The sequence below is a fragment of the Chelmon rostratus genome, chromosome 14, assembly GCF_017976325.1.
Source record: "Chelmon rostratus isolate fCheRos1 chromosome 14, fCheRos1.pri, whole genome shotgun sequence".
Classification (NCBI taxonomy): Eukaryota; Metazoa; Chordata; class Actinopteri; order Chaetodontiformes; family Chaetodontidae; genus Chelmon; species Chelmon rostratus.
Window position 1 is genome coordinate 2,556,974 of NC_055671.1, and position 23,628 is coordinate 2,580,601.

Genomic DNA, 23,628 nt, shown 5'->3' on the forward strand with positions numbered 1-23,628 from the left:
TAGGCTGCAGAGCTGTTCTTTCAGCAGCTGCTTTCATCGCACTGTAAATGGCCTGTACATAATACTGACTGTTCCCTCCGCGACGAATAGCCTATATAAGTTACTGTTGGGAAAAAAATAGAGGGGTTATACCGGACAATACAGCAATGTTAATATTTATTCAAACATGCAAAGTGGCCCATTGATTTTTTACAACCCCTCCTTTTCCTCTATGTATAGGCTATGAGAATTTTCGCATTACGCCTGAATGACACTGAATATATTACGCTATTATTATTATTATTATTATTATTATTATTATTATTATTATTATTATTATTATTATTAATAATAATAGTCTAATATTATTACTCAAAGTTGTGGACATTTGTTTGTGTACAAATGTGACACTTCTGTCTTTTTCTGTCAGACGGAACATGAACCCCATCGAACAGCTCTTCGCTCTGTCACGCTGCCCCATCCTTTGCTACTTTTAGCCCAAAACAAATTTCCCATGCTGCTCTTTTTTATCGTTTTCTTTTCTTTTTTTTTTATTTGTCTACTTCTAATATCTGAAGTTTGTCTATATTGTTGGAAGTTTTGTAAATCAAGTTTGGAGGCACTGCTCCTCAGTGACTGGCATTTATATTATTGTCTGTATATAGAATATAAATAATGAATCGCTTCTCGGCTCCGTTTATTCTGTCAGACCTGTCATTTTTTAAGCCCATTTGTGCGTCCTGTTCACAGTGTCATACCTCATGTCATGCCTCATGCGAGCAGGAAGGATTTAGAAATGTCTGAAAAAAGAACCACGTTTCAGGATCATTACTGTCGCGTTGCAGTTCACGCTGCATATGAGCATGCCATCCAGATGTTAGAGTGAGTCCAAACGGCTCTTTGCTCGGCTGATGTAGGCCTAAGCACTTTGATGATGAGCCAGTCTCCACAGCATGGAGCTGCAGTCTTGAATGCGTCGCTGCTTGTTGCTTGCTGGCTCTCCTGGTGGCAGGCACGGTGGCTCGGAGCCCGCTGTGCTTTAAGCCAACTGACAGGAGCGCAACAGACAGAGACAAGACATCAACCGTCAGCAGCTGCCAAACGCTTTCAGCGGACTGCCCGTGAACAAGGCGATTTTTATGTATTCACTCATTCTATTCTATTCATTTCCACACCGGACTTCTGCTCCGTTTAGAAAGATATTTGCAGTTAAATTATTATTGCTCTGGTTTTTCTCGGGCGCTTAAATTCTATACTGAACAAGAAGAGAGAAAAAAAAATATGTGCACAACATTCAGATTTTTCTGATATCTTCTATATGTTCGCATCAGTGCTTTGCAAAGCGCGTGGCACACGGGCCATGCCTTTCACAGAGGTGTCTGCAGAAAATCAGTCATGAAAACTGTCAGCAGAGTCAGATGGAAACATCTGCTTTACAAAACTGTTTCATTTTACAGAATAAGATGAATTAAAAACAGGATTTACGTGGCACAGCTGTGTTGCAGTAATGTGTTTCTGCCTGTGTATAAAACATTTGGTGCGAGAGGCAGCTGCTGCTGAATGCTGAGAGTGTAACTACAGTATAAATGAGAAATTCTAACAATGCTGACATTGTAACTGTTTCTTTTTCATCTATTTTGAGTCACACCATTGTTAATAAATAAATATGCCCCAAAATACCCAAAAGCATAAGAACTGAACATACCCAGAAAAAAAACATGCTGTAAAGTTGAAATGTGTTCATTCTGATACATGTATTCTGTGTGTCTACATAAATCTTTGATACAGCCAGTGTGTTTGGTGTAGAATATGGCCATGGAAATATGAGGTATTTCTATCTAAAAAAATATATCAGCAGTTGTCCAAATTCAGTTTTGCAGCAGGAGCATGTATTTATTACACATTTAATTTTGCTACTGCCACATTGTTCATGGAGAGAATTGAACAAAACGACAACAACAAAAAAAAAACAATCCAGTGAAGAGATTCAACACCATTTTTAGCACATTTTGGTATTTAATTATCAGTGAACATTCAAGAAATTAGCCCATTATTTCCCTTAGAGCTGGTCTGTTGTGTGATTAGGTGAGTTTAACATTAGGAGAAGGAATTATTGCAATAGAGTAGTATTGCCCATGTCCTAATCAATATGGTGGATGCAAAAAAAAAAACATGAATATAAGTTATGCGCTATTTGAATGTCATTTCATTAATTCACTGATAAAGTAATTTAGCACTAGTCCATGCTGCAGGATATCTCATTCAAATGATCTTTAAATAATCTTGATTAACAGACGACCAGCATATCAACTAACAAAAATCCACTTTTCCACCATTGAGTGTGTGCCTCCTGGTCCATGGACAAAGCTCACACTGCAGAAGCACATTAACAAAACAGCTGTTTTCCTGAGAGTGTTGTAGTAAACTATTTAATGTCCGTTATTTGTGACAATGGAGGCTCGGAGGGTAGTAAAGTATGTACTTACTAATAATTGATTTGATAACACTTTCTGCACACACACACTCACACAAACACACACTCACACACACACACACACACACACACACACATTTCAGCATCTTGAAACAGCTCTTATTGCAGGTTTTAATTGTTTTACCATAAGCTGCATCTCTCACTGGGCATTTGCACACTGCAGTCCTCTCTTGTCCTTCATACTGGATTTGCCATCTTTTTCTGCCTTTTGAAAAGCAGTTCATGTCATCATCAAAATGCGATTCTGATTAACAGGCAGTGGGAGAAAGACCATGTGGAGAACAGGCCATGCAGAAGGTGATCAATTAAAAGATTAAGCGTTTTGCAACACATGGACGCATCTGCATTTGGGCCTAATAGCAGGGCCATCAGCTCATTTTCAGGAAGCCTGCCGCCTACTGAAAGCGTGCTTCTCACATCAAAGCATCCACGTCTGCCTTAGCTTCCCAATGGGCAGAAAGGTATGCTAATTTGGCCCCCTTCATGTATAGCGGTGAAAGACTCCTTCAATTAACTGGATTTCAATGGCAAAAAATGAGTAGGTGGGACCTAAAAAAGATGCAAAGAGACTCAGTCTGGATAGGCAGGGTTTCTCATTAAATTAAAAAGGGCTCAGTCATTTGTTTCCAACCGCGCATCTGAGGACTTAACACTAAAAACACAGAGCTTCAAAGAGTCTATGATGGGTTAAATAGAGGCTATAATCTAATTAAAATATTGCACAGAGGTAAATTGTGCTTTGATAATGATCTGAGGGTTCAATTAGTAAAATGAGCTGCTTGAGAGTGTTTTGTGTTGGGAGGAGTTTCCACTGAGAACATGGCGACAAAACCTATACGGCTACGATCAAATCAGGTGAGTCTCAACATGTCATCCATCGTTTGAGCAGGATTTCCTCCACTGTGAATCAGAGAAATGAAGGGCGGAATAAAATCGGAGCCACAACAAAGAGTGTGAGGATTATTCCAGGTTAAACCGTGTTGGCAGGTGTAATGTGGAGAGGGGACAAATTGATCATGTGGCTAGAATAACAATAAGGGAATCACCAGTCTCTTCCATAAAGAACAGAGCGTGGCCATTAACCAGTGGTCTGGAATAGTCAGAGGTGGACTGTATAGTGAAAATGAAAGTGCTGTTGGTGATTCTATGATTGCTCAATGGCGCTGCTGATACACTACGACCACTTAATTAGAATTAAGGACAGTAGGTCTTCAGTGGCCTTTACCCCCAAAGCCTGGCAGACACTGTTTAATATCTGTCTATTGAGCATGTACATGCACACACTTCTGTCTGAACATATATACAATAATATTACATGTAAGTGCAGCTGCTAAAATCAATGTAATGCACCAAATCTACAGAGCATACGGACTGTTTAGGATAACATAAAGGTTATTCTGTGTGCGTTTGTGTGGGTGTCAATATACGTAGAGGAAGGGTTGACTCATTATCAATGGACACGACATCACTCATGACATCATTCATCTTAGTGCATTGTCAGCTACAACAAGTCGGCTCAATTGGACGATTCATTACAACAGTATTCATCCCACAATGCAAAGATTTATTTCCGCCGTTAGGAAAAGTATGTTGCTCATCTTTTCCCACCTGTTTCCATTCAGACTCACGTAGTCAGTGCCTTCAAATGCATTTTCCCTGACATTAAGCTCTCTCAAAAGCAAACTATCCCTTCAGCCTACCTCTGGTACGCAAAGACTGCAATAATTGTGACTGATTTGTTAGGGCTACTTTATATGTTTCAACATGTTTTCCGTACCAGTAATGTTTGCATATGGAGGAGATAATATTAAGATAATATTAAAATGTTGTAGTTTGCCTTTTGCAAGACAGCACAGCAATTTCAAGTGCAATCGTTCTCACCAAGCCTGTGCATCAAAGTCAGTGACACAATGTAATTAAACCTGATTAAGTAAAAGCACAACTCTGCCCAATTATTCGTGACATTACCATTAGTGTTACCACACTGCTACAGGCCGTTCAAACTAAAAACTGTAATTCATTCCTACACTGTAGACAAATAATGACACACAAACAGTCGTTCAAAAACTGTTGATATTCTTATAAAGAACACCTGAAGACGTCAGGGTCTCTGTAGTTAATTTCACTTTTTCTAATGTGTCGTGATGATTGATTTGTAACACTTGGGCTCCCCTCTCACCAAAATCTGGATTTTGTGGCTCCAGTACCCGCCAAAAATTTAAACTGCACACAAATCCCCAATCTAAGATACAAAATGACCATTGTAAGCCCACTGGTGACATATCTCTGGTATCTATAGTTAAAAGAGATAAGTGTTATTATATATCGTATTAAATATAATTATATACTTGACATTGATGTGATCTATTCCACGAAGACATTGAGAGAAATTAGGAATCTGGGCATAACCTGAGTTTTGCAGAAGTGCGACACTAGCGCAGCTATCCACTTGGCCTGCTATAATTATGCTTAGGCTCTGAAAGTAGATTGAGCAGCATGCAAGAAGCAATTAAACTGCTTTCTTTGCTTAGAATGAGTGCTCACAACCTAATATCTCTACATGACATGACACAATGTCATCATGACATACACACTAACAAAAAATTGAACATGAACATGACATCAATATAAGGGAACAATTTTGATTATTTTGCTGTAGGTGGCACTTATAGTTTTTAAATATCAATATGTGTCATATTAATTCTAGCACTTCTTTGATACCTTGAACAAACTGTTGCAAAAAATATGTACATTTGTTTTGGGTTTTTTTAATTTAGAAAGATTGTTCTTGTTGGTGTTAATGTTGAGAACCACCATGTTTGTTGTGATGTTAAAAATAACACAGGTTGAGTTAGCCTGTCACTCGTCTCAGAGATTATCTTTTGTCATCTTTTGGTAATTCTTTTGAAAAATGAGTGAAAATGTAGTAAAGATGTGTTGATGTGACACTGGGCCGAGTAAATTTAATGAGGCAGCATGTTGTGCCCGACATCTCGGTGTACAAATATCTAAGAGAGCATGGGTTCATAGACTGTTTACGTGAACTGCACCTTGCCTCAGACAGCATGTATTTTTCTGAAGAGAGCCACAGCCTTCTTTTCTTCTTCATGCCGTTTTCTAAGGACTTCCAGTGCAGCAGGCTGGGACTCATCCAAGCCCTCGAAGTATGGAGTGTGCTCAGTGAAGCCTTCGGACTGGTGTTTCTGCTTCTGCCTTGGCTGAGACTGTACAAGGGGTTTGGTTATTGTCTTGGCATATTCCAAGGCCTAAGATTGGAAGAGATGGAGAGAGAGGGAGATATGTTCATGTAATCACTGTATATTGTACAAGCTGCAGTCTAAAATTGTGCCGGTTCTTCAGAAATGTCTGCAACACATCTGTCCACTGTAAGTACAACGTGCACGCCACTGTTGTATAACTTTGCTCATACATTCAAATCTAATACAGTACATGTTAGGTGTAATTCTCCATCGCTGGCAGTGTTAATGTTAGTGGATTTTTATTTTATGAAAAATTTAAAACCTTCATAAAATTCTCATGAAAGCATGTTCCTGTAACGTAACCTTAGTGGACTATTGAGCTAACCATAGCAACCTACAGTTCCTGGCTAACCTGCAGTGGAAAGATGGAAAGATAACATCACCCTACAGGATCCTGACATAAACTAAACTCTACATTCACAGCAAAGGGACAAGAAGCCTGATAAAGAGCACCATGTTCAGTCTTGGTTGACTGGTATCACAAATATGACAAATGCTTGTCATATGACCAGTCGTCCACTCCGGCAGTGACACAGGGCTTTGAACAAGTAGCAGGTAGCAAGTTGACCATAGTTGAGCAAGATCACCCGGTTTTTGGTAGTAAATAAAATGATGTCACGTGTTAACTGGTGGTGAAATGATTTCATATCATACCTGACTGTTAAGTGTATTCTTGTCAGATTCCATCAAGACTGAGGCGAACTTATGATTAGAAAATGTTTCAATCTACTCAATGAGCCAATGATCAAATAAATAAAAATATGCATCCTGTGCCTCCTGTTGATGACAATGATAAGACTTTAGGGTTTTAGACCTTCTGGTTTCTTCAGTTCATTCCTCTGTACCCCCTCTTCACTGTTCTCCTTCCTGTCTCAGCAGTATAATAACTTACTTTTAATTATTATGATGTTTTGCCTTGATTAGTGTATATTCCTTCACATGAACAGTTACAGTAACAAGAGCACACTTTGTGAGTCAGTGTTCATGTACACCAGACCAGTTCTCCAGGATGTTATGCTTAGTGAACAGCCTACAGACACACAGGTCACAGGCTGGGACGATACAGTTTATTTGCCATTTTGTTTAGTCACAACATGTCTCTCTCATACAACCACAAGCATACTTGCCTGTTTTGAAAGAGACATGTGCTAGGGTTCACACACACACACACACACACACACACACACACACCTTCATCCTGGGAACTTTCTTGTCTTTGCCTTCCGGGTCCTTGGCCGGCAGAAAGGGAATCCTACTTATCTTTTTGTTCCGCTCGCGGATCACATTTGAATACAGCCTCTGTTGTTTCATTTTCTCAGCATGATGATGGTGAAAGAGTGAGAGAGGGAGTGAAAGAGAAGGGAAGGAGAGCGAGAGAGAGAAACAGAAGCAGATTATAAAAGGAGGTTTAATTAACCGAGCCATTTCTCCCTTACGGCCCTTCTCATTGTGTATCCCCTCTGCGGAGCCTCTCCACACAGCCCAAAAAACCAAACACAGCGAGCCATTCAGTCAGCCTATCAACATTTACACATATCATTCACTAATAGGCTTGGCCCTAGAGAGGCACAGGGCTCAATCTAGTGTAAATTGGCCAAACATGCTCACTTTTTACAACTGGGGATTAACAAAAGATATATAAAAGCACAAAGAGCACTTAACTTCTTAGAGGTACTCTCATTTGCTTTGTAAATGGTATTCTATCTGTGGAACAGCACAGGAGCCTTTAAATGATGAACTCGGACAACTGGGGGGGGGTCAGTGGATACACAATGACACTAGTGGCCATCAGGATTCAGGCCCAGGAGACAGACAGCTAATCATGTTTGTCCAAACAATTTCCAATCACATTTTCTTTCTGTGTGAGTCACTCCTTATATCTGATATTTTTTTCATTTCCAAATGAATATAAAATCCTGAAATGTAGCACAGCCTTTGTATCATTTCCTTCTGTACCATCTTCTATTTCTTGGCTAGAAAATCATCCAGAGCAGCTCTCAAAAATAGAAAGCAGGAACATGTGGATGCTACAGACGGATTTCTGCGTCATACTGGTGAGAAGCATAAGATGATGAACACATGTAAAAAATACACCAGACAGCCAACATGGAAGCTGCAGGGGATGTAGATGTGTGTCTTCCTGCCTGTTAGCGTCTCTCTGCCCAGTAGGAACAAAGGATAACTCTACTTTCTTTCTCTCTCTCTCTGTCAATCAATACAACAGTTTGTTTTAGCTTTCTGTTTTGAGCTTATTCACTGTTTGTCAAGAGAAACATCTGCAAAGGAAATTGGTGAGTAAAAGTTTTCACAGGATGTTTAGGATCTAACTGTGGGGTAAAAACTGCTCTGGAGGTTCTCCACCTTAACAAGAAGATGATTTCGGGGAAAACACAAACAGCTCCAAAGCAAAATTGAGGATATGGCATTACATGCCCAAGATAGAGAGCAGTATAACCAAATTGTATTTATCATCCAGATCTTTATCCAGAGGCACCTTAATCTATCTGTGCAGTTTCTGGATACATGAACACGCCGGTCAGTGACAATTTCTGCTGATATGACACTGACCTTTACTTACTGTCTTTACTTACTGTCTTTTCAATGGCTTTATAGTCAGGACCCAGGCCTCGTAGATGTATATCTGACTTCAACTGCTTGTAGTCTTTAAGACTGTATGCCTGAGAGAGATAGAGAGAGAAGGGGGGGGGGGGGTCTAAGTTTGCAAGTTGTCAATCGCCGGATCCAATTCAAACATCAAGTGACACTTTTGATCACTTAATTTGAAATCTGAACTGTGTTTGATGGCTTTGAAAATGAAAAACAAAAAATCCCAACTGTAATGGTCAGCATTAAGAAAAAATCACTAATTATACACCAACTGATAGACAATGCCTGGCAGATGACATGGCAAGACAGAGCCTCAGTGTAAGTGACACTGTCTTCACCAAACATTTTGTAACACTCCATCCTTGTTTGGTCGTCTCACTAGCTTGCAGAAACCAAACCAAAGATAAATCCAACATTATAGTGCAGTTGAATCCACTGTTTTATCAATCCTGCTGATATACTGAATATGGATGAGGCACACTACTGTATTTCCAACTACAACACAGAACTGCGTATGGAGATACATCTGAGAAACATAAAAGTCTCATGGCATTCCTCATCAATGGGGCACAGTGACCTTCTGATTGGGGTGTTAGTCATGATGAAGCCTAATTTTATTTCATGCTCAGCCACATACATGCCACCCAACCAGTGACTGCGGTCATGTTTTTAGCCACTCTTGATATGAAGCTCCAGTAATGGCAATGTCTCTCTGTCAGTTGGTCCACCATTTTGGTCCACACTGTTGGATAGATTGCCATGAAATTTGGTTCAGATATCCAATCAGCCAAGACGGTGAGGCCTACTGACTTGGATGATCCCCGGACATCATGAAAGAAGAGTACTAATGAGCAAATGCTAACATGCTAACAGACAAAGCTAAGGTACGAACATGGGAAACTCGCTACAGCATCTTAGCATCACCATCGCGATCATGTTAGAATGCTAATGCTCAAAGTACTACAGAGCCTAAGCACAGCTTCACAGGGACATAGCATGGCTGTAGACGATTGACCTTGTTTAGTGGCGTTCTTACATTAAGCTACACTGTGACACATGACTGCGATGCAGTGCATGAATGCCTATGCACTGTAGTTCAGTGAGATCACCTCTCAATCAAACAATACCGACAGACTTGTGATGTCTTGTTTCTTTGTGGACGTTAACAGCAAATTTGTGTCTCTGCAAGTGATGCTGTTTTTTGTCTGCACAACAATAGTAGGTCGTCCTAAACTAACCCAGTTTACTTCAAATAAACAAGGGAACTACTAACAGTTAACCTTAATTTGTCTTCACCAAAATACAATTGGCCCAAATAGTATATAGAGTACAAACAGTGCATGAGTTTTTAAGGGATTTTGCCACGACACCATATACAGCCAAACATGGTTTCTGAAATGATACTCTAGTACTCACAGACATTGATGGTGAACTAAAGTTGGGGTCATACTAGTAATACAGGCAAAGGCACTGGTGACTGTGTGTTTGTGTGTGAGATCATGGGTGCAGGCAATCCACATGCTGCCCCAGACAAAAGGGAGCTAAACATTCCAGATTGTACTGGCTTCTTTTCGGAAGGAGGATTTCAGTTTGCTTTAGCCATTGGCCGTGGACACAACAGGGTACCTTTCTTTCCAAGCCCTCTCCCCTCTTTCTCCAACGCTCATCTGCTTTCATGCCCAGGTACTGCAGCCAGACTGCTTTACAAATTGGGCCTGTAATCTCATCAGACATGATGGCTAACATGGTGGGAGAGATGGGAGGTCAAGGGGTGGGGAGTGCTGGGCACCACAGGAGGACCATGTGAGGGCTCCAGCATGAATACAACTAAGCACTTAATCATACGTTCTAGCCTTTCTTGGGTCAATCTGACTCAACTGTTAGTTGTTAACTGGTATGAAAAGTATGCAGTTCTTCGACTGCTAACAATAAACTAATTTATTTTTTTCACATTAATGGAGAATAAATATGATTTGTAATCTGTGGTCACGCCTGAATTTCCTGTTTTCATGCAACTGACATCCTAATGCTCTTGGGGACATTTTACTGTGTAGTGTATCATTTGCGGAGAACATGGCCAACCATGTGTAAGGCTGTATCAGGTGAGGCTTTAGTATTAGTTTCAACACACAAATATCACAGAACTTTCTTATCTTATGGCACTTTAAGGATCACTGTGTAAGATTTAGGGGGATCTATTGGAGAAATATGGCAGAAATGGAGTATAATTTCATTCATTTCATGAGTTATAACCACCTGAAAATAATAATCGACCAAGCAAACACTGAGCACCTTTCAGTTGGTTTCAATCTGCGACCTCATTGCTAAATGCCACAAAGTCCTGCACACTGGTCCTTTAAGGCATGGCCGCTAAAGAGGTTTAAATGTTTAAAATATCCTTATCTTTAAAAGTTTGTTTGCAGTCAGTTTACAACAGTGCTGAGAGTAGTTTCACCAGTGAGACATGCAGTAGCCAGGAGTGACAGGCACCTGTATGTAAATATGCTTTGCACATTGATTTAGAAACTGTTAACCAGAACTAAATTGGACTCATAAAACAAGTTCTTCCTAAAGCCAGGGTATAAAATCCTAACATGGCTTGAGTGCAACTACTTTGGAAATGGCAGGATGACTGCGTCACTTTCTTTTGCATACACAGGACCCACCTGCACAACTCAGCCTGACAAACCAAAGGAGAGGGGAAAAAAACAACAACAGCCAAATCATTAAATGCAAATGGGCATCTTTAGTGGCCCTGCGCCTCACAGACTCTCTCCCTTTTAATCACCTTATCCTCTAACACATCTTCAAATGGCTTTTCAGTGCCTGCGGTTTATATAGTCATCATCTTATAGCAATTAAGTGTGTCTTAGTGGAGCTAGACAATTAACCTGATGTTTTGTGCCCTTAGTCACCAGAACACTCCTGCTGGATTAAGCAGTCCCTGCATGGAGACATCTGAGGGGATTATGTGTGACTTCAAAGCGGCATTTATTTGTGTAACCTCTCGTGTACGTGGGGATTAAAGGGAAATGCCACTCAGTTGAAGAATTCATGTGTCACTTTTGTTAGGTGAAACTGCATAATGAGTTCTTATTTTTCTAAACTGAATGTGATTATTCAGTGTGTGTTGAGTGAGCTTTGTGGTCCTCGAGCTGTGTTTAAAAACATCTTAAAATGCACGGATATCAAACTCAGACCGAGGGTTTTTATGTGTGTGTGTGTGTGTGTGTGTGAATACGATGATGAAATATATAACTGTTGTACAGCAAATGAGTGAACATACAGTATCCCCCCACCTTATATGTGACTCGTGTCTTCAGCTGCTTCTGTTTCTCCATCTGAATCAGGTAGCCATCAGAGCTGCTTCTGTGGACGGGGTGGGCTGTCACAATCTGAACGGGGCTAGGCTCTTTTCCACTCATTGGCTTTGCTATAGGGGGCAGAACTGTGTAGGAGCCCAAACCCAGTGACGAAGTGGTGGAGGGTGTGCTGGGGAGGTTTTGTGGAGATTGCTTGCTGTGAACCTCATTCGGACTCCACGTCTGGTCCTCCCTTTCACAGGATAATGGCCACTTTGATGCAGTTGTCCTGAAATACAAAATGACTGGTGGATAAACAATGAAGGGTTCCATCATAGTAGATCACTTGACCCAAAAAAAATCATGATTTTTCACATTGTTTCTTGCACATATTTAGTTTCATATGGTGCATCAGTCAGATATTTTTCAACTCCCTTTCTTTGTCTCATTGCTAATGCTGTCATTTGACACAGACCACAGATATGTTGTCATCTTTCAGTGTTTCACTGCTGTGTTGTGATTGTTTGGTGTTTCCAGCATTATGTTGTTTTCTTAGCCTTATTTGCCCTATTTTTTCTAATGAACACAACAAAACAAACAAACAAACAAAAAACAGTACAAATGGTTCACCTTTGCCATTGTTCGGGGATACTCTCCTGGTTTTGGTGGTGAGGTTGTGCATTTACCCCTTTCCGTGACATGTGACAGGACTTCCCTGTATTTGTTTGTCGATAATCAGGGGACAACGCAAGCTCAACTTCAGCTGCCCGGCTCCAATGTGGACACCCATGAAGAGATGCTACGCTGGTGACGGAATCCTGGCCCTTCTGCTGGAGCAACGGAAGCAGATGGGAGGAAGTGTTGAGGTTGATGTTGAGGTGGAAGGTGGGAGGCAAAGGCTGCGATGAAGTCGTCTTCTGAGGTTTTGGCTGAGTGACAGCGGCTGGTCTTTCTAATGGGGAGCTCAGACGGTCTCCCCGCTCAGCTCTGACCCCCAGGGCAGGGGGCTGCTGCTGCTGAAGGGGGTTGGAGTACTCTTTCCGCTGGGCTTTCTTCCCTTTGCTGATCTGGGTGACCTGGGGTTAGAGTGGGATAATTTTTTTCATTGATGTGGAATGCAGGAGCAAACACGTAGCATGTTTTTCCACATAAGCATCCACACCAAACAGAAACCAGGCAAATAATAGCAGAAATAGTCACTATCATACCCAATAGGAATACTCTGTTTTAACTAAACATGGGTCTAATTTTGCCATTGCCATATTCAAAGACTGTTTCTGTGAACAATGATATTTTGAACTGCTCTGCATTTCTGTGAGATATGCTAACCTTCAAAGGCATGAAGAGGTGTGTGTGTGTGGAGCACAAATCATCAACTCTAAATCTATCCATTTACACTGCAAAAACAACAACAGACAAACATGAGCTCTAAAAAAGAGGCACAATTCTTTCCCAAGGGTAAGAAGGGCTGGCGCTCTTCTTTGCATGATCTCACCAAATTATTTAGCAGGAGGTCTATGAGCCTGTGTCTCATGCATCTAATGCCGCTGATTTAGCAAACACCAGCTTTGCCCATTCCAGAGGGAAAATATTCATACTCCTCTGCTTGGCAGCGTTAAGGTGGCTGCTCAAGTGCTCAAAATAATAATGCTTCTCCAATTCTCTCCTTTTTCCCCCCGACTCCTCTTTTTATTTTTTGAAATCGGCTCTGGCGAGTGCAACAACGGCATCAGTGTTTGTGTCCACACTCCCCAAAGGAAATTCAAGCCAAGGTGATGGTGTCCCGACTGGGCAGCAGCCAGGTGGCCCTTGCTGGAATTTCAGCAATTAAGCTTCCATACACAAATTACAAACTACATTTTACCAGATGTCACATTGTTTGAGGTGACATGTCAACCACGTGAAAAGAAGAGAGGTGTCCTGCACTCAGCAGTTGTGTTTTCTGAATCCAGCTCAGTTTGGGGTCTGAACTGGCCTCTTGACTTTCTGTGCTAGCCATCTCCTTAAGAGTTTCATGCAACTTCAGACAGATAACAAAGAGACAGCCAGAGGCTGATCAGGTGGAATGTTGAAACAAACAGCCTTTATGATTTCTGTCTACACACGGGAAGCTCAGCCTTTACTAAAGCCCATTAAAACCTACACAACCACACCTACTCAGGGGTATCAATACAGCACCCATTTCTATCAATGCCTGTCTTCTTCGACCACACCATATTACATCAATTTACTGTTGCAGTTGTTCCTAATGCACCCATTTGTGGCATGGAAATATGTTCTGTTAATGCTGTAATGAAAATCATTTAGTTAACTTCAGGACTCCCCTCAGCGGCAGAGGACCATCTGAGTGGATCGATGATATTGACAGGCTGAAGACTTTTTCATTGAATGCCACTAATTCTGTGAGCTTGAATAAGTGAAGGTCACAAGGAATGAGTGGATCCAGTTGTAACACATCCATCAATAAGTGTGCTTGTGATTGCATCTAACAGGCTGAGAAAAATTCAGGGCACCATTGGACAAACCACCTAAACCTTATGCTGTTTCATGTAGCCGCATGGCGTAGTATGTAAGCTGCACTGTCCTTTGTCTCGAGCTCTCAAACAAGCGTTTATGCTTTTGATAATTACTGAACCAAAAAGGGGAATCTTTTTGAAATGACAGCGAGACTTCTCGACTTCTGGGGGCTGTTTCAGATGATCAATAAGGAATGAGCAGTTGTTTGAAGATCAGGTGTCAGTGACGACTGTGTGTCCGGCAGTGTACACACTGACACACACAAACACTCTGCACTTCTCACCATTACCCATTCCCCCGCCATTGCCTTTTGTCACACATTACAAACATCCCAATCAATTGGAGCAAATGATCATGCCTGTATTGCATTTTGAGCATGGTAAGCTGTGTAATATCTTTTCTGCTAAATTGGGAGGCCAGTAATTGCTTCTCTGTGAGACGATGTCACAACAAAGTCTGACAATTGCAGCTAGCTGTATTACCTCCTGTACCCGGGAAACATCTGCTTTTCCCAATGAAGACTTCAAAGGATCTGTGGATCTTGAATTGCATTTAGCTGCTATTGTGGCCAGCCCAGGTAATCTTGATTAGGTGTTTAGACTGAGGCAGGGTATACAGTGGCAGAGAGCTCCCCAGAGCTTTGGACTAAAGCTATTAAAAGATTGTACATTATGTTCCCCTGGCTTTGAAGTGAGGGCCTGCAAGAGGAGAAGGGACTCTAAGGGGTGAGTGCAATAGCAGAAGATTGATCTGCTACTTCTGTCTTTATCAAAGGAGGCCCAAGCCAATCATCGCTACCGCCACTCTACCACTTGGCTGGGCTAAACATTTGCTGCATTAGGAAATTGTGTACATTTAATAACATGTCTAATTATCACAAGTTGCCTTCAGATGGCAATTCTCTTCAAAACACCAAATGGGGTATTATAAAAGGGCCTAGAAATAACTGGCTTGTCTGGATTCACATTGATTTGTGAAACCGATGTGATTTGTACACGGAGTATCTTTTGCAAGGAGCTACAGACAAGGAAAGGTGGAAAGAAGCAGAACAAGCTTTTGGATGAAAGATTATCAGGAAGGGTTATCCTGATTGTGAAACACTGTTTTTGTTCTTTTAACATCTCTGTCACCTTTGATATTACATTTTCCAAAAATTGCACACTGAAGGTAGAAGATAGTAAAATTCTCAAATGTTATTTCTTTGATCTTCAACTTTTCATTTAGTGTGTGTTAAAATAAACAGCCCTTTTCCAAAACAAGAGGCCAGGGAACAAAACTCCAATCTGACCAAGAGACAAGACGATGCTACCTTAATGTCCTGCTAGAAACTGTGACACTGCAGACTCAACAGTCTACAGAGTCACAGTTAATTGTGCATTTGATTCCAGTGTGCATTTAACAGTTAGACAAAATTAACCTTGAGCACTTGCCACTGTGCCACTTAGTTCAGACTCTTATTCAGTAATTATTCAATAATGTAGATCAAAAAGAAGTTCTGTGTGAGTTTTGTTTCTGAGAGACCTGCTTAAGTTCACATGTCAGCAAATCAAGAATTAACTGTCTAATACAAACCTCATATGTTAATTCTGTTTTGGGGTGGATTCTCACTGTAAACATGTTAATCACAAAGCTGCAATGATCTGCAGTTTTGACATAGATTTTATTTCATTTTGGGGAGCCTCTTTCTAAAATATGGTTTAAAAAAATTACTTTTGCTTTAAGTCAATTCTGGTAAGCTTTGTTAATATGTTATGTTGTTTTCATAACACACCCAATTAATAGATTAATCCTACAATGAAACAAGAAATAGACTACATGCAAATTGGTGCCCCCTTCTTTTGTGCCCTATGTCCCCCATTAAGTGAGACACGTCTATGGGGAGACAGGCCAATGGAAAACTAATAAGCGAATTCGGAGGGAAAATGACAAAACACAAGGGTTCAGGAGAGGGAAAGGCTCTGGCTCTGTTTACCATTGCACAAAGCTAACGGCTCTTGACTATGTAAATGGTGATGATATGAGACATTGTAGAGAGCTGGGGCTCAGATGGGTGAACAAGGTTGGGGGTATTATAGCCAGCAAACAGTCTTGTGGCTCGACAAATGGGGAATGCGGGCCATCCTGACCAATTATGCCACTGTGCCAGGTGCAGGGATGTCTAAGAGCCTATTGGTAACCATGCATCTCTGATGTTCTTGTTGTACACATAAACTCATAATAAGCACTGCTTAGCCAGACATGGCTCTTTTCATATGGTAGAGGGGAAGGCAGATGAAAACAGCTATGCTCCTCTGCCAAATTAATTTTCCGGACTGGGTCAAAGCAAACATCATAGGATACTCTCTTAGCCGTTGTCTGAGATAACAAAAAAAGGCACAAAGACAGCAATAATATTATTAACTGAGCATAAGCTTGGCTGATGCAGAAGGGAAATAAATAGAAAAAAACGAAGAAGCAAAGAATCTTGGCCTCACACGAAAAGCTGCATTCAAGCAACTGCCCATTAATCGTGTCTCCAAGATTAGAATAAGCTTTAAGGAGTAAATATATTGACACTTGGCTACTTTTCTTATCACCTGAGTGGACAGTCAATCTAGATCAGATGTCTAGAAAATCTAAAGAACAACAGACATCTGCTGTGCATGTACACTCTCAAGCCCCAGCACTGACCTCTGTGTTGAAAACATCTTAATACTGTTGTTTCAAGCGGTATAGTCAACCTGTCCATCACCAAACAATGAACTATGAGGCCATGAGACATTATCACACAGGTCACGGAAACTCGTGTGTAAAATGTTACGGTTTAACTGGGTTTAAAAAGACGACTACTTTATAGCTCATTCCAATATTTTCAGTGGCCTGTCCCCAGTCAAACCTAATCTTAAGTCATGTAAGTCCAACAATAGCTCAGCTGCACACGAGCGATTATCAATGCTAGTGCAGCTCCTGGTGTCTGTTTCTGTAATTGCAACCTGTTTCAAGAGAAGGCATGCCTGAGAGTGACCATCACAGAGCCGTCTGAGAGATTCTCATTCTGTGATTTTAACCATAAACAAAACTTTACATCTTATACACACCTTACTCACAATTTGAGGCATGTCCTGCTTACGTGCATGTACCATCACATAGGAGACACATTTAGGCATGTTGCGCCCCAGGGTTATTTTGTTGCGTTCCACTATGTCCTCTCTGAGTGTCTCTAGCTTGTCGTTTGATAAACCGTTCGGACTCGACAATGCAGATGTACTCTGCTTCTCTGTGTGTCCCAGTTCTTGCTGGCAGTAGGTCTTAAATTCTTGGCTTAAATACATGGCATGTACATCTTCTGTCAGCTCAGGAGACCTGCTAATATTTTCACCGGCACCATCGCAGCTATTGCCACTCTTCTTTCTGAATCCTCTTTGTGAAGTGTTGTCGTGTTCATTTGTAGTGGAAATGCGGGAGGGCCTTGAAAGGTGAGCCTCTGGTGATCTAAGTTGTAAAGCATGGTTGTGACACTGGGGAGATGTTACTGAGCTATTCTGACCATCTTGTGGGTGCAGACTGTATGACTGGTCAGACTGATTGTCAGCCATATGAGGAGTCACCACAACAGCTGGGCTAGTGTAGATGATGTATCTGTATCCTCCTTTCATTACCAGTCCCTGTCTGTCACCACATGCCGGACTAGATTTGTCTTTAGGGACTTGGTAATATTCCTCTTCGGAAACTCGAGGACTCTCATTCAAGCGGCCAGGTCTCATCAGGTTGGTCCTCCAGTTGGGGTCATAGCGCAGGTCAGAATAGGCATCATCAGATAGCACCTGGCTGCAAAGTTAAAGAAAGACAATAGCAGATTTAATTGTGGGAAATCAGCTTTATTAATGATATTTCCTTATCCAAAGGATGTTTTCCAGACACCTGAATGCCACATACGCCTGTAGTGAGAAGTCAAAAGAACAAGAGGCATTACGCCATAATTCGCAGGGCTGTGTGATATTTGAAATGACGACAGTAGCACCTGATTAAGCTTTGCAATGCATGTGTGTGAGACAGTTTGAAACGATGCTAAAACTCTCATCTGAACAGAGCTCGCTCTTGTTTTAAAATGCAAAGCTGTAATAGAGTGGATGTACCCATAGACGTTTGTTTGTATGAGGTGAATCAATTTGCTATTGTGCTTGGTAGCTGTAGTCTATCGTGTGCTTGAAAATCATGGGTGGCCACATTTGTACAGGGAAGCCCTAATTCATGAAAGTCTGTCAAGTCAGCAGGTCTGTCCACAATGAAAATCATCATGACTGGCTTCATTTTCAATAGATTTTCAAGTGGTTTGTTTTGTTTAAAATTAATGTATTTATGACACAGGGTGCTTGGTTCATTTAAAAATGTGGGCTGTCTTGCTTTATCTTAGGTAGTGTAACAGTAATAGTTATATAATGTAATATTTAAGATGTATGTATTTAATTACTTTCTGTGTATATTCTTCTTTCTTCCTGTGTTTAAACTGGCTGCCATGATGTGATTGTTTCTAATTTTGGAAACAAAGTTAAAAGATTAAGTGCATTTGCGGCAGTCTTCATAGGTGTGTTTTTAATTTATATACATTTATACTGAAATATTCGCATTTTGCTAACGTCCATTTTAAGTCACACATTGTACAGATTGTACAGTTTTGTCTGAAAACATTTCTTGTTATGGTTTGTACGCAACGTTAAAGTCCTTTGCCAGTCAGATGCCTGTTTAAGTGATGGACTGCACTACTTGAGCTTCTTTTTAGAGCTGGTAACAGATGTTTTACACTAATTTTGTGGCCTGTGCTAAAAACTTTCAACCTCTGTAGCACCAGTGCTATGCGCAAAAGAGTTATCGGACATCTCTGATTAGAATGATGATGTCCTCAAAAAAAGAGAGCCGGCTTTATCAGAGACTTCTGAAATTGAAACAGACGAGGGGGATTATGAGCCTGTATTTACAGATAATTTTCGTATTTTCACCTCCAGGCTCACTAATGAGAGCGTATTTGAGAGCTACTAGCGGGGGAATGGTTCACAAACGGCAATTTTCAGCTTATGAAATGGATTGAAAATTGCAGGCTAAAATGCTCTTTCTGATGGTGATGAAAAGATCTCATTAAAATAAATAGCAGAGAGCCTCTTTGCCTAATTCTCCTGCCATGATGCTGTGTGCCGGGGGGAGGGTTGCCTAGGTGTAGGGCCCTTCACTTGGATGAGGCCAAAAGGGTAAGGGATGTCTCTCTAATGACTCAGACTCAAACAAGTTGGAGAATGCATTATAGACAACATGCAGCTGGGCGTGATGCCTCGAACACTGGCAAACCACCACAGCCTTATTTCTTGCCCAAGATACAGACGCCTAAATACAAAGGCTACTGAAATAATGTGACAAAAACTGAATGGGAAAATGAAAAAACTGGTCATATGGACGATACTCAAATATCCTTTTGCAATATTTTGAGTGAGATAGGTGTAAAATGTAGTGAAGGGGGATGAAAGGAGTTGCTTAAATAGGAATCTTTGGCTTGAATGAGGAATGCCCACTGCATTTGTAAAGTATGCAGTGGCAATGTGTGAAAAGGTTTACCGGCTTTGAGGAGGCAGTAGAGAGGACTATGAGAACATGATGATGGGAATGGGACTGTGCACACTGCCTTGGCTCGATGAAATGGAGCCTTTTGTGAGAATATGTCATGGTCATTTTCCTCTGAAACAATGTACTTTGGAAGCGGACCCACACTTGGTGGGCATCAATGTGCACGGGTTAATGACAGGAAAATAGAGAATGCCCCTTTTCTATTTTGGAGGGAAATGACTATCAGGCACTGTCTGAGGGAACGAGAAGAGGAAACAGCGATGCGAGTCGACAAGACAGCAAAAACAGATGTGGTGTTGTCACCATAGATGCCTACATCTGCTCCATGAAAAGAGTGAAAGAGAGATCTCCTTTACAGCAACAATGATCCTTGTTAATGGACCACGAGTGACCACTTATTGTGATCCACCCAAACAAAACAAAAATCTAATTTCCCTCAAAAGAAAGCCGTTATTCTGAAAGCACCTGAATTACCATCGGTGTCTGCATCTCATTAAATAACTGACACCATTTCATTGTTAAATGATGAATGAAGGCTATTTATCTTTTATCATCCATGTGCTGTTTAAAAGTAAAGGCTTTGATTGGTGCTGCAATTCTTGTTGTATTTCATCTAAGCAGCACTATTATCTGCTTAATTTTAATTAATTTGTCACAGACAGTGAAAGTAACAGCCCAGTTCAATAGGCAAATTGAATAAGGTTGGGCACAATCCCATGCTGGTGAATTGCTTATATAATGCCATGTGTTTATAGAATTATTGTGATATACAAGGCTACGACACAGAATGTGACGAGTCAGATTTTTTTCCAAACAATGTTGATACCTCACTCGTCTTTATAACCACCCAGCGTGAAATTGAGTTTTAATCAAAACAGAGTAAATAGTTATTTTGATACCTTTTTCACCAAGGAATAAAGACTGCAGCTTCAGGCCTCAGCATCTGTGCCACTAAAATCAATTACTGCCATCTACTGGCCAAACTGCATAACTCTCTATCAGGCACTTGAAGCACAAGTGAGATGTTCTTTATTTTTGTTATTGTTAACAAATTCAATTAAAGGCCAAAAATAACAAGTATTGTGTGTGTATACAGCATGATGTATCTATTCCTCTGTGCCATAGAGCTCCATTGATGTCCAAAAATTATTGAAAACACATCAATGACCCCCAGTGTTGCTGGGTGATATGTCTCTGCATTACCATGAATGCACACATATCTTTTGACTCAGTCGCACACACCATCCTACTACTGCACCAAATTCCCCCAATAAATGCACTATTTATTCCTCTTTTGAAAATGTTGTCTAAAAACTACAATAACCAGCTGTTAGGAAATTAATGAACCTTTTTTAAAAATATTTAGTATAAATCAGTGTCCAATTTTTAAAATTCACGTCTTTAGTAAGAACGTGGAGCTAAGGGACACAGACAAGCAGGTGAGTCAAAGAATGTATAAGGACTAGCCCATTGATGGTTTGGTTTTTTTCATTCTAAATTGTTTGCAAAAACAAAAAACAAAGCAGTTCTATCTTGCAAAAAAGCCTAAATCTTTGTTTTGCTGACCCCGGTGAAGGTCTAGCTTTGCCGCAGTGATACAGAAGTGCACTCAGGGTGTGTTCATTACTGACACTATCATTGGGTGTCATTTCATGCGCAACAGAACACTCTTCCAACCACAACTAACTGATGCTGGGTGTGTATATGCCCTGATGTTGCTTTGAATACCATAATTTTATTGCAATGCCAAATGGGTTGCTTTTTGTCAGACAAACGGAATATGTGGAACTTACCTTGTTGCTTCTCTTTCATCTACTTCAGTCTGTAACAGGGCAGGGTTCCTCTTCGCGTCGAGGTGTGCTACTTCTTCTAGGCTATCATAAATTTGAAGCTCTTCAGTTTCATCATCATTTGCATCTTCGTCCTCTCCATCCCCATGTTGTAAACTCTCAGCGTGCTCCTTGCGAGGCAGTATGTATTTGTTTTGATCGACGCACACTTGTAGCTGCTGTTGGTAATCTCTCTCCTGGGCCAAACTCTCTCTGTCGGACTCCACGGTGTCCCACTGGTTGGCCAGAACTGCTTGTCTCAGAGAAGGATGCTTCTCTTGCTCGGGCTTTAACACTTGACGCATCTCTTCATGTTTCAGTCCTTTATCCATTGCTCTGTTGTAGATGGACAGTCAAAAACAAAAAAGACAGCTTTATTGCACAAGGTAACTAACAGACTGTTAGAGTTGAAGTATGCTGAGCATTCATGCATTTATTTCATGGCTTTGAGCAACATGTTTGTCTGGGTGAAGTGCAGGTCTAAGATATAAAGCACAACAAACCTCAAATTCCAGCAGGCAAATCTACTGCCTGTACGTTTATATCTTTTTAGTCTTTGACCCTTGATCCGAACAATTTTGACATCCTCAAGACAAAAGTCAGAAGCAACCCAAGCTCACAGTGCACACTTAAATAAGTCACTGGATGCCCACACTAAAAGGTTTGTTAACGTTGTCTAAAAGCATAAGACGTCATCTTTAACACACGGTATAATGTTCAGTGAATTTGTTTCACCAGCCTCAGATGAAGGATACAGTTTCATTTCTGTAGCCAAGCCACAGTGATGAGGTTCTGGTTGCATAGGTACTTTCTTTCAAGTTTTCAGGAAACAGGACATTTTCTGTGGGCTGTTTTCAAAGCAGACATTTTTGTATTGTCACATTAGGACAAGCACATGTCTTACTAATACAGTAACATTAATGATGGTTCCATTCTGTTTAAGTTTTCCAGTAAAGTATGACTTGCACAATGACAAGACTGAAACTGATGCCTAGTCCACGCTTTACACAGGTGCTTTTCAAAACATAGCTTTCTCTATGCGTTTTGGTCTTCAGATAAAAAAGCGCAGTTTTAGGCCACTGAAATTGGATCTTTTTTTTGGGGGGGGGGGGGGCACCAGGTGATCGTACAGCTCACCATTGGTCACCACAGAGATGGCATATGGAAGATGAGCAAGGAGTCGCAGGTCTACGAGGATGCAGGGAAGTAGTGAGAGAAAGACTGGCCGCAGACTCAACAAGCTAAGAAGGCTGGTGAAAAGGCATCTCTCAGCGGATCTTCAGGGTTTAACAATGGTCACCACATGAATGCAAAGGGAAAAAAGCCCACCGAACGCATTTGTGCAACACTGATGCCACCTTCTGGTCAAACCAGAGGAGGAAAAAGTCATGTTCCGATCATTCTAGGTGTAGCCATGTTTTTCATTGGGAGGTCCTGGGAGGTTCGTTACTCGTTAGTTATTTAGCTACTTTCAAAGCTGATGAGGACAGTCATTGGCTTGTTTTTAGAAGGAATGAGGAAAAAAAAAACATTTGAAAACAACACCCGTGCACGTTTGGACTAGGCATGAATAAACGTGATTAGGAACGTAATTCTAATAAGCCTACACTGATCATAGTATCTGGAGTGCTAAACTCAACTGACACGGCACTCCTGGGCATCGCACTGACATGGAAGTGAAATAACTCGGTTGAACGTCTCAAACCAAACATCGATTACTGTTCTCTTACACCGCATGTAATGTTTATGAAGTGGAAAACAGTAAGGTCGTGTTAGGTGGATTGTTTTTAGCTATTATTTAAAGATAGTGTGACAGATAGATTTCTAACTATCGCTTAATGACAGTAGAAAAGTTGTCTGTCAGCTAGCTTTGCAGCTACCATGTATTTGGCCAAACAACGCCAGCCTTCAGGTCAAAACAAAGTTCAAACCAAGTAAAATACCTACTGCATTTACAACAAGAACAATGAAAATAGTACTGAACTGTGTCGTGTTAAACATTCAGAGAATAAGTAATAATAAGTAAGGGAATCCTTTCGATTACTCAC

The 23,628-nt window shown here is 40.9% G+C and overlaps 1 protein-coding gene across 1 annotated transcript; it reads right to left on the reverse strand.

The window, feature by feature from the left end:
• Nucleotides 1-5,529: 5,529 nt before the first annotated feature.
• Nucleotides 5,530-21,912, reverse strand: jhy (junctional cadherin complex regulator). Its single transcript, XM_041953022.1, has 8 exons — nucleotides 21,545-21,912; nucleotides 17,237-17,966; nucleotides 13,567-13,662; nucleotides 12,273-12,718; nucleotides 11,640-11,931; nucleotides 8,326-8,411; nucleotides 6,925-7,054; nucleotides 5,530-5,739 (listed from the first exon to the last, which is right to left on the reverse strand). Exons 1-8 carry the CDS (start codon nucleotides 21,910-21,912, stop codon nucleotides 5,530-5,532), a joined length of 2,358 nt encoding a protein of 785 aa, XP_041808956.1.
• Nucleotides 21,913-23,628: the final 1,716 nt, after the last annotated feature.

What these genes read in the sequence shown, in the direction of transcription:
- jhy (XM_041953022.1), bottom strand. Translation starts at nt 21,912, where the DNA reads ATGGATAAAGGACTGAAACATGAAGAGATGCGTCAAGTGTTAAAGCCC. An exon ending in TGCCTCAAATTGTGAGTAAG is followed by an intron (nt 13,663 to 17,236) that starts GTGTGTATAAGA and finishes ATCTGTCTGAAG; the next exon opens with TTGCATGAAACTCTTAAGGA. An exon ending in AGACACGAGTCACATATAAG is followed by an intron (nt 8,412 to 11,639) that starts GTGGGGGGATAC and finishes TATCTCTCTCAG; the next exon opens with GCATACAGTCTTAAAGACTA.